This window comes from Pelodiscus sinensis, chromosome 2 (assembly GCF_049634645.1).
Source record: "Pelodiscus sinensis isolate JC-2024 chromosome 2, ASM4963464v1, whole genome shotgun sequence".
Taxonomy (NCBI): Eukaryota; Metazoa; Chordata; order Testudines; family Trionychidae; genus Pelodiscus; species Pelodiscus sinensis.
The window spans coordinates 178,887,645-178,905,770 of NC_134712.1; the positions used below are offsets into that span (position 1 = coordinate 178,887,645).

At 43.3% G+C, this 18,126-nt stretch overlaps 1 protein-coding gene across 10 annotated transcripts in view; it reads right to left on the minus strand.

Annotated features, from left to right (window-relative positions):
• Window positions 1–7,051: 7,051 nt before the first annotated feature.
• The window catches only part of FYCO1 (FYVE and coiled-coil domain autophagy adaptor 1), an 89,691-nt gene continuing 78,616 nt past the window's right edge, over window positions 7,052–18,126 (minus strand). For 6 of the 10 annotated variants that reach the window (XM_075921886.1, XM_075921887.1, XM_075921885.1 and 3 more), the window contains 6 exons: window positions 16,595–16,642; window positions 16,459–16,506; window positions 13,789–13,884; window positions 9,878–10,088; window positions 7,803–7,912; window positions 7,052–7,434 (listed from right to left, as the gene is read on the minus strand). In XM_075921886.1, the coding sequence (XP_075778001.1) occupies window positions 7,359–7,434; window positions 7,803–7,912; window positions 9,878–10,088; window positions 13,789–13,884; window positions 16,459–16,506; window positions 16,595–16,642 (589 nt within the window). In that variant the 3' untranslated portion in view covers window positions 7,052–7,358. The remainder of the gene's footprint in view (window positions 7,435–7,802; window positions 7,913–9,877; window positions 10,089–13,788; window positions 13,885–16,458; window positions 16,507–16,594; window positions 16,643–18,126) is intronic. The other 4 variants (XM_075921890.1, XM_075921884.1, XM_075921891.1 and 1 more) reach the window with 2 other exon arrangements.

Genomic DNA, 18,126 nt, shown 5'->3' on the forward strand with positions numbered 1-18,126 from the left:
ACTTTTGTTCACAAAACTCTGTAGTCTAGACACAAGCCCTATCTCAAATGTTGGGACCTGACTTAATGGTGCATGTAATGTTTAATTTAATGGATGATATAACAGTGAAGAAAGACTCCACTATCTGGTGTGGATTTGGGTATTTAGCTTTGGAAAGTAAGCCTGGCTTAAACATCTCGTTCTTCCTATTGTGGAAGATATTATGAAAGAAGCGGTAAGGCAATTGCAGTGATTCAGTGGATAGAAGAGTTTGCTATTGTGGGAACAGAGATACCCTGGGGATGGATTTCAGTTGTGTTTTCGCAATGGATATGGGGACTTACTATTACTTTTAGTGTAAATATCATTATGTATTAAAGGTTGAATATATTGTTTAATTCTGTTACCAAAACTGCAGTTAAGTGTTGATAAGGTCACTTATAGCTCCTAATAAATACAAGGAAGTGGTGTTAGTAGGGTCTAAGAATTGTTCTTAGCCCCAAAACCAAATGGGGGAGCTGAAGGGTATGCATGTGTTCATTTTAAACAAAATGTGATTTAGAAAGTACAGGCAGTCCCCGAGTTATGCGGATCCGACTTATGTCGGATCCGCAGTTACGAACGGGGCCCGTCTCCCTGGTCTCCAGCAGACATGGGAGAGGAAGCAAAGCGGCGGAGCACGCGGGCAGCGGACAGCCCAGACGTGTCTGGGCTGTCCGCTGCCCGCGTGTTCCGCCGCTTTGCTCGCCGTCCCCCTGGTCTGCAGACCAGGGAGACGGGAAGCAAAGCAGAGCAAAGCCGCGGAGCCCGAGGGCAGCAGGACAGCCACGGCGCGTCTGGGCTGTCCCGCTGCCCGCGTGCTCCGCGGCTTTGCTCCGGACGCCTGTGGTACAGGAGCTGGGGCGCTGCCGGTTGGTCCCGTAGCGCCGCTCTGGAAGCTACTGGACCAACCCGGCAGCACCCCAGCTGCTCTGCCCCAGGCGTCCTGATTCAGCCACTGCTGGTCAGTTTTAGCAGCGGCTGAATCAGGACGCCTGGGGCAGAGCAGTTTGGGTGCTGCTGGGTTGCTCCAGTAGTGCCGAGGAGTGGCGGCGCTACTGGACCAACCCAGCAGCACCCCAGCTGCTCTGCCCCAGGCGTCCCCAAGTCAGCCGCTGCTGAAACTGACCAGTGGCTGACTACAGGAAGCCCCTGCCCCGGGCTTCCTGGAATCAGCCGCTGATCAGTTTCAGCAGCAGCTGACTTGGGGATGCCTGGGGTTCTTAAGTTGAATCTGTATGTAAGTCAGAACTGGCGTCCAGATTCAGCCGCTGTTGAAACTGATCAGTTTCAACAGCGGCTGAATCTGGACGCCAGTTCTGACTTACATACAGATTCAACTTAAGAACAAACCTACAGTCCCTATCTTGTACGTAACCCGGGGACTGCCTGTAAATATGCATAAAGAAGCATGCTGTGGCTCACCACCCTAGAAACAGCCTAGAAAAGGCCAAGGGGAGGAGGGTGAACTCAACATGTGGAGTAAAGAAGTACAAGCATGTGACAAACAAAGCCATATATGGAAAGGTTGAATCTGATTGGTTTTATGTTATGTAACCTGTAACTGCCATGTGCTATAAAACAGCAAGGGGAGGGGCTCCTTGCTCGAGGGGCTCTGGCTGATTTTAGTACCAGGGGCTCTCCCTTTGTGCACACTGAATAAAGTCTTGTTGAATTGAATTGAAGACCCTTGATTCTGTCCAGCACCTGACTCTCTGGGAACCGCAAAATCCCAACACCATGAAAGATGAAAAAGGTTAATTAAAAACAATGGGTCAGAGCTTTTAAATCAACTGAGAGCTACCAGAAAGGAAATTCTGATCTAAACTACATCTACGTTTTTTCCATTGTTTGTTTGCCCAGGTGTCAGTAATGCTGATTACGGCCCAGAGGCATTTGGTCTTCTAATTGATCTAATAACTATTTGCTCACTACAAATTTGACTTATTGAATTTACACAGTGTCTTAGTGTATTTTTACTGAATTCAATACAACTCATCATGGGTTTAAATTCACAGCAGCACAAAGACAATGACCATGTAAGTATTTGCAGAGGGGTGAATTTCACCCGGCAGTTTTATTACATGATATAAGCAAGCCTCAAATTTTATCTTAATCTTTTTTTCTTTCTGATTGCACGGTATTTCAATTTTTCATCTTCAAAACAAGGCTTGTATCTATGAGCTCAAAGAAAACTAAGGATGCTCACTCACGTTAATTATATAGAATTTTATTTACTTCCTGAGGTAAAAAAAGCATCAAGAAACATTCCGGTACAAAGCCATCTACATCCCCATAAATGTACAGATTTCAGTATTGAAAAAAAGTTCTATTCCTCTGTGAAAGTTAAGTTGAAGGTGGTGCATATCCATTGTGCAATTCTTTGGCAGTTATGACCACAAGATATTTCTGAAGAAGTTACAATAAATTTTGTTGAGCATTATTAAAACTATAGTGCAATTTCAATTTTAAAACAAAATGGAGCAATCATGGATTGCAGCTTTACAACGTGGTCATTTTACAAAGCTGTAAACTCTTAATGCAATTCATGTTGGTAAATTTTCATGAACCAATTTTCAGTAACACTCATAGAAATTTAAAGGAACACTGTCAAGCTACAAAAACACAACAACAAAACAAAAACAATTAAATCCTACTTTATGCAGTGTAATCTCTCATGGGAGAGAATCGTTAGCAACAGCCTCTGACTCAAAGCAAAAAGCACCTGATTGCACATTACTGTTATTGCTAACTAAAGATGCATAAATCCTTGATTATAGTAGCCACCACTTTAAATCTAAGCATATGGGCAAGTATTGTGTTGAATTGTGGCTTATGACACTTGAATGATGGCTGTGCCGGTTACATTTTTCTGGACTATTTGTTTTCTGTTTGCTGGATTTCCCATGAGGGACTACCTTGCCTCTATTTATTAGTGTGTGAATGGAAAACCAATTAGGCTAACAGGTTGTCCTTATCCTCTTTGTCCTGTATTTTGGAATAATATGTAGCAACTCTATAGCCTCGTGGCGTGAATGGCTGGAGCTGTTCAGTTTAAATGGCACCATACACATTAATAAAGAATATTTCATTGTACTTGAACCGTATAAATCTGTTTTTTCAATCAATCATTTGTAAAACCCTTGCATTGGCTTAAAATGACATATTTAGAACGAGGACTTGAGCCCCGTCTTTGCAACATGACAGATCACAGGGGATGCAATTCACCCTACTGGAGCAGTTGGGAACTACCCAAGTAACTGCTGTGGAGCTGCAGTCCCTTTTAGCCACATCTCCATTTGACATAGGGGGTATGGCCACAGCATAGGGCGTTGTCAGGTGCTTCCCTGTTGGCATAACAGCTCACGAGGAATTGTAAGAAGCCAAAGTAATTTAAAAGAGCCCAAAGTCTCTCTAAACTATATTACGGACCAAACCAGCCCCTGGTACTGTGGTATACTGGTTTAGCTGACACTCTGGGATATTGGCTTTTTTTCAATTAGAAAACACATACCAAACTTCTGGCATTTCTGATGTAGCACAACTGCTACATTTATTACCTCAAATGTGTATCAGCTTTATTGATAACATAACTGAGACCATAAGCACAACTCTGATACTTGAGTTCTGATAATAAACTTGTGCTTTTGATGCTGGATGGCTGGTTTTCAGTGTGTTTTACTAAGCCCCAGCTGCTGGAGTCATGGTGTTCTAGGAGAATCTGTGCTCCTTTTTTAATAAGTAAGTTCTTATCCCACATGCTTGCACAGAAAAGTGAGAAAATGTTGAACAAAAGCACCGTAAAGACTCAAAAGCAAAAAAGGGAAATGAAAGCCCATTTAAAAAAAAGTCCAAGATTTCTAAGCCAATGTCATGATTTTTTTCCAGGGCAATTAATGTTTTTGAATATCTAAGGTTATCAATATTGGGTTTTGCAAAAGCAGAGCTAATCTAGGCCCTGTATGAACAGTGCATTTAAAAGAAAGATATTGGGAACAGAGTGACAGATTTTAAAAAGAGACAAAAAAAAGTAAATCTAGAGGTCACCCCCCCACCAGATGATTTATAATATATTGGCCTAACACTTGACAGTGTTCCTTTAACTTATATTTGGCATTTTAAGAAAAATATCTTAGTGAAATTAGTATTCAGCTAAACAGTAGCAAAATGCTTTTAAAAATCACACCTAAAAGTTTAAGGAAGATTGCAGTAGACTTCTGTTAAACATCCATTATATTGCGTAGTGTATAGTACATAGTATTCCATTTTTAAACATTAAATAAACTCCCATTGCCTAAATAAAAACAAAACATAACCTGAACACTAAAATAATATGCTGGTAAATAATGAAACTGCCAGTGCATAACTTGTTTATTGCCTATGTGCTATTCACCTGAATCTCATTTCCACCTTGATTAGAATCTTTTCTATTTAGTCATATTTTCAGCAGCATAGATCTCAGTTCTGACAGTCTGACCTGTCTGTTCCTACAAAGAAAAGGAGCCTACATCTTTCTTTGACACATCTTCCAATGGCACGTTGCGTGTAGTACTGACAGAATAAGAAAGATGAACTAGATTGTCAACTAAAGGGAATGTCTTGTGATGAGTCAGGATTCTGGAAAGTTAACAGATGGCCCAATGCAAGCCTGCTGCAATCAGAGGACTTCCATTTATTTCAGTGGGCTTTGGATTGAGGGCACAGTGAGGATTTATGGTCTAAAAATATCCAAATAAGCCAATTAAAAAGTGCATCACCCATAAACAACATCCACCCCCTTTCATTTAACAGCAGCAATAATGACTCAGCAATAGGGATGACTTGCTTTCAGCTATTGGGCCATGGGTTCCTCTCCTTTCAGGTAATCATTAAGCCCCAGGAAATGGCCTAGGCTTTTATCATTATTGGTTAAGAGACCAGCACTTCAGAACCCATAATCATCATGAACAACCTATGCCCTCCCGGCACCAATGCTATCAGTTCAATGGAATCCAGTAGGGCTGGGGAACAGGATCAGAAAAATACATACACCCATTCGAACCTTAATTCTTCTCCCAAACTGAACTGAGTCTTTGACAAAGAGTCTCCCCGCCCTCATCCATATTCTTTTGTACCCAAATTTGTCAACCTAGATTTGGAAATTCACATTTGCTATTCGCTCCCCCAGATTTCTTTTCCCTTCTCTATTGCCTCATGGGGGCCCCTCCCTCAGCTGCTATTCCTTACAGTCCTAGGCCTCCTTGCGTGAGTGATATCCAATCCATTCTGAGATGCTTCTGACCCAAGAGGAGATCTGGTTGGAAAATGTCTATTTCCCCTCAAAAACATTTAACTTTCTGTTGATAAACTGAAAGGTTTTCAACTAAAACCCCCAAATCTGATCACTGAGGAGATCAGGGTCATATATTATTTCCCAACTTCTGCTTCTTCCCCTCAAAAATCATCTTTTTTGTTCATAAACTGATGCCTTTTCAAATGAAAACCAAAAAAACTTGTTCAAAAAATCCCAAGCCCTGAAACGTTGTATCAAAAGCAGACACTTTCCATGGAGATTTCTGTTTAATCAAAATCCCATTTTTCTACAACAAAACCAGTTTTATTAAACACTTTTAACCAGCCCTGCCCAAAAGTGCATGAGATTTTAGTTGAGGAGCCGCCCTGGGCCCAACAGAGACTGAAAGCCACTGGTTTGTCCAAAGAAATAAACATGGGGGAGAGGTGATGGAGAAAATGATGCATGAGGGCTGGGTGGACAATGGAGAATGGTAATGGGGGAGAGGATATCACCAGGTTTGGCCAGGATATGGGGAAGAAATCATCTGTCCTTGGAGAGAAGCAGCAGAGGAGCAGGTAAGCTGAGGCAGAGAATGCAGGAAAAAAGGAAAGTAGAAAGAAAGGGTATGTCTACACTACCACCGTAGTTCGAACTAGGGTGCTTAATGTAGTCATACAAACTTGCAAATGAAGCCCGGGATTTGAATTTCCCGGGCTTCATTTGCATGTTGCCGGGCGCCGCCATTTTTAAATGTCCGCTAGTTCGGACTCCGTGCCTGTGGCTACACGCGGCACGAACTAGATAGTTCAGAATAGGAAGCCTAATCCGAACTATCTAGTTCGTGCCGCGTATAGCCGCGGGGCACGGAGTCCGAACTAGCGGACATTTAAAAATGGCGACACCCGGCAACATGCAAATGAAGCCCGGGAAATTCAAATCCCGGGCTTCATTTGCAAGTTCGTATGACTACATTAACCACCCTAGTTCGAACTAGGGTGGTAGTGTAGACATACCCAAAGTGATCTAAATTGGTACCAGGAAAAAGAAAGGTAGGAAGACAAGGGTAAGGATTTTCCTAGGTATGGATGAGTCTAGTTTTGAGTGGACTTAACTAGACTGGCTCAACCCTGATGAGGCTCACCAACTGCTACTTTCCACTCAGTCTACAGAAAGAAATAATTTGCATCATTTACTTTTGTGTGATTGCAATGGTTAAAAAGGGACCAATGCCGAAAATAGAAACATGCCCATGTTCCTTTTGTTAGTGTCACATACTAGAACTGCTGATTTATGCTGCAAATTGCACACCCGATTCTGCCACTGGTAGTTATTTTGAGAGATACCTGACTCTGCAAGAACTCCCACTGCTTTCAGTGGATCTCCTTACAGAGAAGAGAGAAAGAAATAGTTTTGAATTTTACAACTGCTGCAGCACTTTTCATAATTGACATTAAATGTCAGAGCCTTTTAAAAAACCAATTAGACATTTTAAACCAAAATTTCATATCTAAAAACTATATTTGTTGCTTATAAGTCTGAAAAAAGATAAAAATGATCCTTTAATGATACATAGCTATAATGTCTGGAATATTGCATAGTTTCATTTTAAAAATATTTTATACTTATAAGGTGATCAAAATGTTTTTTTCTTCAACTGAAAATTGCATTTTTTTATTTTTAGCAAAAATTTCCAGGAAAAATGTAACAACATAATATTTATATTCCAATATTTCAGCCAACTAATTTTTTTTTTTGGGGGGGGGGGAGGGTTGGACAAAAACATCTAAAATTTTAATTTTGTCAAAAGCCCCCAAAAAGGAACATTTTTTGACCTGCTCTACAGAAAAACATGGCTTTTGAGCAATCTCTATACTGTACTGTACAATTAGTATTCCTGTGAAGAGATTTTTTTTTTCTTTTGTGTAAAGATACTGTAAGTGCTTTGTTTTGTAACTATTGCATAGTTTTAGCTGGTTTCAAACAACAATATTTTTAGTGCTTACATACATATAAATAATAGTGTTTCTTAAAAATATAATTTAAAAATAACACCATATATTCAAGGCTATGGAAAATCACTTCCATCATAGATCACAGGTTGTTCAACAGTCAAGTGATAAAATACTCTTTTCGAGATAAACCTGTACAAAACAAACAGAAGATCATGTTAGTCTAACAGGTAAAAGTAAGATCATAATAGCCGCAATCCTTACTCAGGCAATGTATCCATTGGACTTTGGGAAGTGTTGCCTGAGTTCGGATGCAGTAGGGGCATTGATTACAAAAAACAATTCTGACTCTGAATTTGCTGAAAATAATCACATGGTAAGTTTCTGTTGTTTACCATCTCAGAGATCAAGAACATCAAAGGATGGAACAATGTTACAGAATCAAGGGAAACATACAAACTCTAAAACTTTTTGAGCTTTTTTCTTAATGGGCAGTCTAATAAAGTCTACAAATGAGGAAAAACTCTTTATTTCAATGTCTATACTCAAACTTTACCTACCGAGAGAAGGTGTTGTCAAATATCAGTATGTAGATACCACAGTTTCTTACTTTCACCTGCCCTCGGATGGTTTCCTTATGAGAATTGCAGCGTGTCATAGGAATAAGTACCTAGAATTGAAAAATCAGAACTGAACTTGGTTTAAAAGCTCTACCTCTTCTTTACCTTTGGCAGAGATATTTGGACTTCTACGTTCTTGAGAGCAACAAGTGTGTCTCCTTGTGTGTTTTCCTTCTCTTCCTTTGCACTGTCTAATCTTGTGAGTGGATGTTAGATCATATTGAAGCTATCTCCCTGTGACAACCTTCTTCTGACATCTATATTTGGAGTACAGATTGAACTTATCTAGTTGGGCACAGTCTGGTCTGGCAACATCTGTGGTCTGGCAAGATTTTAGCTAGCTAAATGTCCACTTATCATAGGTATGGCCAACTTTCCTGCAGTTCCATAAAGTTTATTTACAGCCACCAGTCCTGGCTCTCAGTCTTCTGTGCTGCTATTTTGCTCTAATTGACCCCTAAATGACTTCTAAGAGCTCAGTAAGCAGTGGAAGTGTTGGTAATGCTGCTAAACACTATTGACCTCCCATGGTCTGGCAAATTCTCTGGTTTGTCATTGGTCAGGTTTCGAGGGTTCCAGACTAGAGGGGTTCAAATTTTATATCTACCATACACAACATGATGGTGGCAGCATGTAAGCGATTCATAGCTGCAGTGTAGTAGTACCTCAGTTTAGGGAAATTCTGCAATTTTACTATGGCTCCAAATGCAACAATTGTAGAATTCCCCCAGGACTAGTACATTCAGCAGTGAAAGGCTCTGGCAGTGGGGAGGCAGAAGGACTTTAGCAGTTGTACACTGGCATGGGTGTGTAGAGAGCTAGGTAGTATATATACCCTATATTCTGTCATGTCTGTATTCTTCTCACCTATGTAATTCCTCAAAATTTATACTACTGTTTAAACCTATGCTAGGGGCCATGCAGTATATGTACTCCACACACTGCTGTAAGGAGACATAGAAATACCTTGGGATATAAGCTTCCACTGAAGAATGAAATGAACAAATCTTGATGTCACTTATTCTAGTGAAAATCCAGAGCAACTTCACCAAGAAATTGTAACTTAATTTCTGTGTAACGGAGCAGAATTTTATATAATGCTTTCTATGTAATGTAACTGAGTTTTCCTAGTGACTCTGAATTTAATTGCACATTTATCTTTATGGTTATATTTTTTTATGGTTGAACACATGCTTAATCTTAAATCCACGAGTCGCCCCATTGATTACCTGATCTTTCAACCGATGGCCTGTGTTTAAGAGCTGTCTTGGACTGAGGCCTATGTTATTTACAAGTATATTTAATAAAAAAAAATACATATTAAGCAACTCCCGCCCTCACCCCCGAAACATAAGACATTTGGCAGGTTAGAGCTGAAGGAACTTGATTGTTTAGCTCAGTGACACTGATCTAACTATAAGTATAAACACCAGAAACTAAACTGCCACTCAGAGCAATGTCACTCAGTTTCCATAGGTGATGCTAAATAATTAAAAGTGTACTTCTTCCCACTGAAACAGTGCAATGGACTGTGCACAAGGAACATTCTCCTGATGAGACATTTTGACACTTTCATATTTGTTACTATAGTGATGCAACTTCCAGTGACTTGCATTCCTGGCCGGGGGCGGGGGAGAGGGGGCCAGGGAAACTAGTCCTCAGCTGGGACCAGGCTGCCCTCCCCCCACTACTATCTGGAATACACCACCCTAGGCTCTGCAGCGTGCTGCACGGGGCTCCAGCAACAATTTAAAGGGACTTGGAGCTTTGGCCACCACCACTGCTACAGTAGTGGCAGCTGGAAGCCCCGTGCCCCTTTGAATCACCAGACCCTGGGGCCTTTGCCCCTGCTGCCCTTCCCCCCCTCCTCAGGTCAGCAGGCCTGGTTGGGGCCATGATGAGTGAACTTGCTGGTTCCTCCAGACAGACTCATTCGCCTCATGTTGCAAAATGCAAATCTTCAGGCAGCTCAATGAGGGGGGAAAAAAAAGCCCATCCTGAAGTAACTGCCTTACTTTGCACTGATCCAGTGATGCTTCTTCTGATTCTTGGTATACAACACTGAATGCTACGCTCTTTGGATCGGATGAAAACACCCAGCTGATTGTGAGGCCAGACTCCGTCACAGTGATAGGGATGGTGCTGTAGGTGCTGGACTTAATGAACAGCTCCCTGTTGCCTTCCCCAAAATTTAAAATCTCTTCAACGGTAAGGGGTAGTTTTATCCTGAAAGACAAACATAACCATTGGAGAGGGGCAAATTAGACTTTGGAGATATCTGGAAACTGGACATTGATATTTTATTTAGCACAACCTACTTCATGCAGATGCCCTGGTGCCTTTGGCCATGTCTAGAAGATGCAGCTATGCAACTGTAGATGAAAGCAAGGATCAGATGATCACAGCCTAGTGCTTCTCACTGTGGCTGGCGCTCAGGGGTTCACACAGTCATTTATTCCAGTGTAGTTAAAAAGAAGCAATATTGAGTGTGGTACTGACACTTGACTTCACTGTCACTTACCACTGTAGTTTCTCTTAATTGGCAAGCGTACGATGTAATATTTGTGATAAAAGATGTCATGGAAAAGACTGCTGCCCTCTGCTGTCTCCTTTATAGATAAACTGACGTCACTTACAATACAGGCAGTCCCCGACTTACGCGGATCTGACTTATGTCGGATCCGCACTTACGAACGGGGCTTTCTCGCCCCGGAGGTCGAGGTGGCGGATTGCTACCTGCGAGCTCCGGGGCGAGAAAGCCCCGTTCGTAAGCTGCTCTGGTGCCCCTGGTCTGCTGGAGACCGTCTCCAGCAGATCAGGGGCACCGGGCGGGTTCCCGCGCTTCTGAGGCTTTGCCAGAGCAAAGCCTCAGAAGCGCGGGAACCCGCCCGCTGCTGCCGCTCCAGTCCGGGTGCCTGTGGTCTGCTGGGGACGGTCCCCAGCAGACCACAGGCACCGGGACTGGAGCCGCAGCCGCAGGGGGGTCCCGCACTTCTGAGGCTTTGCCAGAGCAAAGCCTCAGAGGCGCGGCACCCCGCTGCGGCTCTGCTCCCCGTGTCCCTGGTCTGCTGGGGGGGGGGGGGAGGCGCGGCTAGTGTGCCCCTCCCCCAGCAGACCAGGCTTTTGTTTTGGACCCTGGAGCAGAGCAGCTGGGGCGCTGCCGATTGGTCCTGCAGCGCCGCTCTTGGCACTACTGGACCAACCCGGCAGCACCCCAGCTGCTCTGCCCCAGGTCCTGATTCAGCCGCTGCTGGTCAGTTTCAGCAGTGGCTGAATCAGGACACCTGGGGCAGAGCAGCTGGGGTGCTGCTGGGTTGGTCCAGTAGCGCCGAGGAGAGGTGCTACTGGAGCAACCCAGCAGCACCCCAGCTGCTCTGCCCCAGGCGTCCCCAAGTCAGCCGCTGCTGAAACTGACCAGCGCTGACTACAGGAAGCCCGAGGCAGAGTTGCTCTGCCCCAGGCTTCCTGGAATCAGCGCTGATCAGTTTCAGCAGCAGCTGACTTGGGGACGCTTGGGGTTCTTCAGTTGAATCTGTATGCAAGTCAGAACTGGCGGTCAGTTTCAGCAGCGGCTGAATCTGGACGCCAGTTCCGACTTACATACAGATTCAACTTAAGAACAAACCTACAGTCCCTATCTTGTACGTAACCCGGGGACTGCCTGTACTAACATCGTGCTTATGGAGAAATGGATATTTAAGGCAATGTATATAGAGTGAACGTGAGGAGCCATTCTACTAAATGTTATATTGTGCTCTATTCTGGGACATTGGAGGTAACTAACCCAAAAGCTCATATTGTCAGTGAACAAGCAAACTACGTAAGTTCCAACTCTGGGCATCTAAGATTATACTGAATTCTTTGCAGGACTTTGGGAGATTCAGCCTTTAACACTTTGCCAGACTGCCTCACTATTAGTGATATATTTCACAAGGTATAATTAGATCCTTACTTAGTTCACAGTCTTCAATGGGGAAGTTTAACCATTTAATACCAACTGAAGAGGATCAAATCCACAGCATCTACATTGAATTTGGTCTGATCTCATTATTTAGAATCAGAAAAAATAATCTAAGCAAAGAGCTAACTGTGATCTCTGTATGCTGTAATAAATTCATTGTCTGCCATCAAAAATCAACATGTGCCAGCAGATATCACACAATTCCCATAGTTATTTCCTGTTTTTGTATAGAATGACTGAGGTATTTCAGCTATCCATTTAGGCTATGTCTAGACTGCAGGCTTCTTGCACAAGAAGCTTTTTGTGGAAGAGATCTTCCACAAAAACTTCTTGCGCAAGAGCATTTCCACACAGCAAAAGTGCATCGGAAAAGTGGTGCGCTTTTGCTCAAGAGAGCGTCCAGACTGCCTGGATACTCTCTCACAAGAAAGCTCTGATTGCCATTAACAGAATGGCCACCACGGCACCTGTGCTTCTTTTGATAGGTTGTTTTTGCGCAAAACCCCCGTTTCCCATCCATACACACCTTTTTTGCGCAAGAGCTCTTGCGCAAAAAGGAGTTATTCCTCACAGAAAGAGGAATAACTATACTGCAAAACCCCCCTCTGTTCTGTCAATTCACTGTAAATTTTCTTGCACAAAAATGTGCTTGAGGTGTGGACGTTCTGTGAGTTTTTATACAAAAGTGTCTGTTTTTGCACAAAAACTCTGCAGTGTAGGTGTAGTGTCAATAAGAGATGGTGAATGGTGAGTTTTAATGATAACTAAATGATGAGTGAGTTTTAATGATAACTAAAGTTTTAATGATAACTAATGATAACTAGACCTAGGAGAAATGTTTAGCTTTATTCACAATGTTGGTTCTTACCTTAGCTGAAACAACAGCTAAACTCTCGCAGGTGAACCTCCATTTTAAGTAGATAATGACACTTCTTTCCCTCAGCCCTAAATCTGTTGTTTGGATGTGTTTTGTTATTGCTGCCTTTGCATGGCCTCTCACAAAACCAACAACATTCCAGTACAGAACAAATCATCTTATTGTAGTCATAGTATAAACCTCTCTTGCAGCTAAGCCAAAAAGTGGAATTTATGGGTGGGAACAAGAATGATGGGTTTTGTGTCTATCAAGAACTGTATGTGGGCATACAAGGGCAGGCTGGGTTGGGGCTTTTTTGAAGATTTACTCCAATTGTTGCAAATACACACCCTTGTGGACAGAAGCCATGGACAACAGTAGCTATGCTGTAATCATTTTGGGTAGAGGCGGTTAATGGGAAATAAGCCCGGCCCCCGAAGACCAACCACAGATGATTAATTGAGCATTGCCCCCTGCCTCTAATGCAATGTCTTCTTCCAGGTATTGAAGCACTAAAGACTACTGTCCAATTTCTGTCCACAGCTCAGAGTGCCCCAGAACTGTAGCAAGAGTGGGAGGGAAGATTTCTAAAAGCCTCACCAAGTCCCTGGGCAAAGCAGGGTGGCCTGCTCTGTGCCCCTGGAAAGGGCGTGGCATTGGACAAAAAGGGTGGGGCCATGGGTAGCCAGCCCTCAGTGCTGTCTGTACTGTAGCACTCCCCACCCCTCAGCGTTCCCTGGAGCATGCAGCTATTGAAAGGGCCCAGGTCTCTGGCCACTGCCACAACAGCAGCAGTAGTGGCAGCTGGTAGCTCTGGACCCTTCTGTATTGCTGGGCCCCGTGGCAATTGTCCCTTTTTCTCTCCCCTGTCAGCAGGCTTATCTGGCCCCAAATGGACTGGCAACCAGCAGGGCAAGCTGGTTGACCCCCCACGCTCACTATGTAACCTAGGCATATCCCCATGATGCTGTTCTTAGGGTCAAGACCTGCCCTCAGATGCCTGCAGGCTGCTTCCACTCAGGTCAATGAGAGTTGACCATGATGATATCCAAGATGATGTTTTACCATTTATTCTTTTAACCAGGCAGTATTTAAGCTATTCTGCTTACATCAGTTCTCCTGACTTCAGCAAACATATCTCAGCATCTTGGGCCACTTGCAATTCTTCAGAGTCATCACAGGTCGAAGAATTACATGTGCTGTTTCTATGACAATAAGAAAAAATATTATTATATGTTCTCCAAAATAGCCCAGCACAGAGACAAGCAATCACAGTTATAACCCTTGTACACTTGCCTCCTGCTGTAGAGTCATTTCAGCTACTGTGGGCCAAACTAGATTATATTTACTGTTTTAACACAGTACCACCTAGAGGCCTGGATCAAGACTGCAGCCCCTTTGTGCTAACCCTCATATATGCATACAGAAAGGGACAATTCCTGTCCCAAAGAGTAAATTGAGAAGATAGCAAACATTCCTTTCGCCTACCCATTGCCTCACTGAATTTGTAGGGATGGAAACTGAGGAACAGACAGATTTAACTGACTGGCCAGATTCAGGAATCAATTCAAACCAACACCCCCAACCTATTCCTTATATCCTACACTTGCTTCCCCTCAGTAATGGTGAGGGATAAAAAGGTGAGCTATGTTGTATAGGTCAGATTCTTCTCTCACTTCTGCTGTACTGATACCAGCTCCCCTTATCTGGATATCCCTCCACCACAGCTCTCCCTACTAAGTGCGAGGTCATAAAAACATTCTAATGCCACTTCCTTAGTCATGTTTGTACTAATTCTGGGCTTTGAAGGTGTGGGGTTAAATCCTGCTGAGGCCAGTAGTCAGCATGTTGCCATGAAGAAAGCCCCTGAGATACAAAGTTGGCCGAAGTATGAGAACACTGTGGTGATGACAAACTCCCCAAATTAGGGTCCCAGCAAAGCCTCAAAAGTGGTTGCCACTGTCCAGAAAGTAGGTGAGACCAGGGCAGTCGGAGACCACACAGATTCAGTGCATCCCTTCAGTAGTCTTTAGGCACAGGTTTCTTGTAGAGACGATAGCAGATTTCGAAGCCACCTTCTAACCCTGAGCCCCTGATGGAGGGCAGCAGCAGCAGCAGCAGCAGCAGCAGCAACGTGGTCCAACTTCCCTCTCCAGCCTATGGGGCTAGTTTGGCACAGGGAAGTAAATTCATACTTGATCTAGCCCACCAATGGCTCCTTATTCTGATGTCATACAAATTGCTGCTCCACCTGGGAATACTTTAACAAGAAATATCTTCATGATAAAAATTAAATCTTCTGCTCCTCCTGGAAATAGTGGGTCAACCAGAAACACAGTGAACATCAAATTAGACTCAACCCGCTCCCCTCACCTCCCGATATGCTTCTCTCCATTACAAGCTACAGGCGGGGAAGGCCTTATCCTCTATAGAAAAAGTAGTGCCTGTAGGGGAAGTACAGCTTCCACATCAACTTTCCACACTCGAGTAGCCTTTGCAATATAGGGCTGGGGGCTGAAGAAAGGCAGAGTCTGAAAAGCAGCCTGACTGCAGCATGTTCCCCACAGAAAGTCCTGGAACATAGTCCTGGACAGTTCCTATTTAAGTTAACGATACTCTAAGTTGTACTGACTTTCCCTACATGCTCCATAGCCTCTATCCAACATGTGGCAGGAACTAACAGTAATGTGCCAGCTGAGCCAGTTATGCTGCCATTTCATGGGGAAGTCCTATAGATTTTAATATGCAGGAGACAAACAAGGTTCTATAGAAATTTCTGCCAAAACCTAAAAAATGTAGTAGAGCCCAGTATTGCTATGGTTCTCTGACCCGGCCTACAGAACTGAATGGCCAGGATTTCATTCTCTCAGTCACATTATAGACCAGTTCTAGCACCCAGCTCCTGCACCCCTAAGTCCTCCCAGACCTTGCACCTCCATCTCCTGCCCCATGTCAAAACCCAACCCTCAGCACTTCATCCTGTACTCCTGCCCCAGGTAACAACCCCCTTCCCATACCCTGCATCCTCTCCTACACCCCTCCTCCAGGTCAGAATCCTCTCCTGCACTCATGCCTCCCAAACCCTGTATTCCCTCCTGGACCTTGCACCCTCCTCCTGTACCCTAATCCCCTGCCCCAGGCTACAACCCCATCCTTCACCCAAATTCCCCCTCAGACTCCGCACCTGCTCCTGCACCCCAGTCTCCTAACCCGAGCTCCCTTCTGCACTCAACAGCCATCCCAGACCCCACAACCCCTACATTAATAACACGGAAGAGTGCAGCCCTTGACCACTTATCAAATTCTTGGAGTGCCCCTGCATAAAAAATTATTGCCCATCCCTGGCTTAGAGGGACAACACTGTCAGGATGTCAGATGGCTTCTTGAACAGTTGCCTAGCAACCCAAATGAGCTTGGCTGGACCCATTGAACCCTCAGTGACTATGCTCCCTGATTGGACAAAAGAGCTAAAAGATCCCTCTTTAAGCCTGGCAGTAACAGCAACAGTGTGTCAGCTCAATGCATTTCCTCTCTGCTTCCTGTACCCGTCCTTGCTCCAACCCGTACCAGTTCCTGCCCCGCCCTAGTTCCGGCCTTCCTCCTAATTCCTGATTCCTGACTACACCTCTGGTTCTGCCCTTTGATTCTGCTCTGAGCACTAGTCCAGGCTTCTATTCTGAGCTCTAGCTCAGACCACCTACAGCTAGTGTGTTACAAACAACACACATTATATAATCAATCACATAATCTCATGGCTTATCTATAGAATTATGGTTCACCTTTTCCTGTAGTTCCTTGGCCTACTGCTGCCCTCTCCAAAGCTGTACCTAAGTAATTAGGGATGGAAAAGATCTATTAGATCATTTAGTCCATATAATCTTATAATGGTTTCTAATCTATAGATTTACGGTTCACCTTTTTCTGAAGTTCCCTGGCCTACTGCTGCCTCTTCCAAAGCTGTGCCTAAATGATTAGAGATGGAAAAGATCTATTAGATCATCTAGACCAGCTCTCAGCCAATGTAATACTTCCCCTACAGTATATTTTGTAGTACTTTTCCCAATCTAGTTTTAATGAGCTCAAGAAATGCGGCTTCCATGCCCTCCCATCAGGACTGTTTTCCATTATACTCAGTCTTAAGTTTTCCTTCATGCTGTCTCTTCCCATTACTTCTAGTTTTACTGCATGGACACCCTTAAATCATTTGCCACCGCACAAATCATTCTTTTGGTGTTGCTGTAAGTGTCTCAGACTCGCCTATCATGATTTGTGTCATGATATTCCGACTCCCTCATTAATCCCGCACCCTTTACTGCCCCAGACTATAAACTAAACCACATGTAGAGGAGTGTTCCATCCCCTGATGAAACACACTTTTTACTATTCTCTTGAGGTCCCGGCTACTTATGGCTGCTGGCCTTGTGCAATTTCTCATTTAGGCCCTCTCCTCAACGTGCTATGCAATTTAACTAAGTACAACTAATTCTGTGTACCCTCGGAGTACCAGATCAGTGCTAGGTACACTACTTTGTCATGTTGACTCATTTTCTGTCCCACTTGCACATAAGCTGACATCTTTCCCACTATATCTGTCACAGCACAAGTTAACTCATGGGCCAAATTCTCATCTCAGTTACTGTGATGCTACTCCATTGAAGTCAATGGAACAAATTCATCACTGGTAGAACTCCACTGTGAATTCCGAGCATGAATGTGGCCTGTAGATGTCAGCAGGGTTCCATTATTTTACAAGAGAATTTAGCTCTATAGACTTATCTATCTTCACTAGGTGGCAGTCCATCACTCATCAAGACTGTTCCTACAGTTTGCATGATGTACATAACTCTTTCTCAGCCATATAAGAATATTCAGGTTGTTTTGCTTCCCTTTCTTTTAAAAGCAGATTGGAACAAAGGACATGCCTTATAAGAATAAAGAACTAAATAATGGACATTATTTTTCACAACCGCCCTGAAATTAAATTAGAAATATTATGATAATCTCATGACAGCATTTTGAGTGAGAATTAGTGCCCCAGTTGAACAAAAATAGGAAACAAGTGAGCTTTTGCTAATTCTAGAAGCCAAACTAGGGAAAAAAATTGCTTGTTTAACTTTCCCACTATCATTTCCCATTTTCACACGCATTTGCAATTCCATCTGAAAGAAATTAAGGAATACTGCCAATCAAATTTCTGACAAATTATTGTTGAATTTCTTGTCCAAAAAAAATTTGCCTGGCATGATTATTATTAGTAACCCTACTTTAATTGCAGGGTGATCTTCGAATAATTGCAGCTGAATTGTGGACATGGCATGGAAAATCATGAAAAGTAATTACTGAAAGTGGCAATTTGGAAAAAACAGAGTATATCTATATGGTTAAAAAAATTGCTAGAACAATATGAACACTCATGAGTTGTTTCTCCCATAGATCACAAATCACCA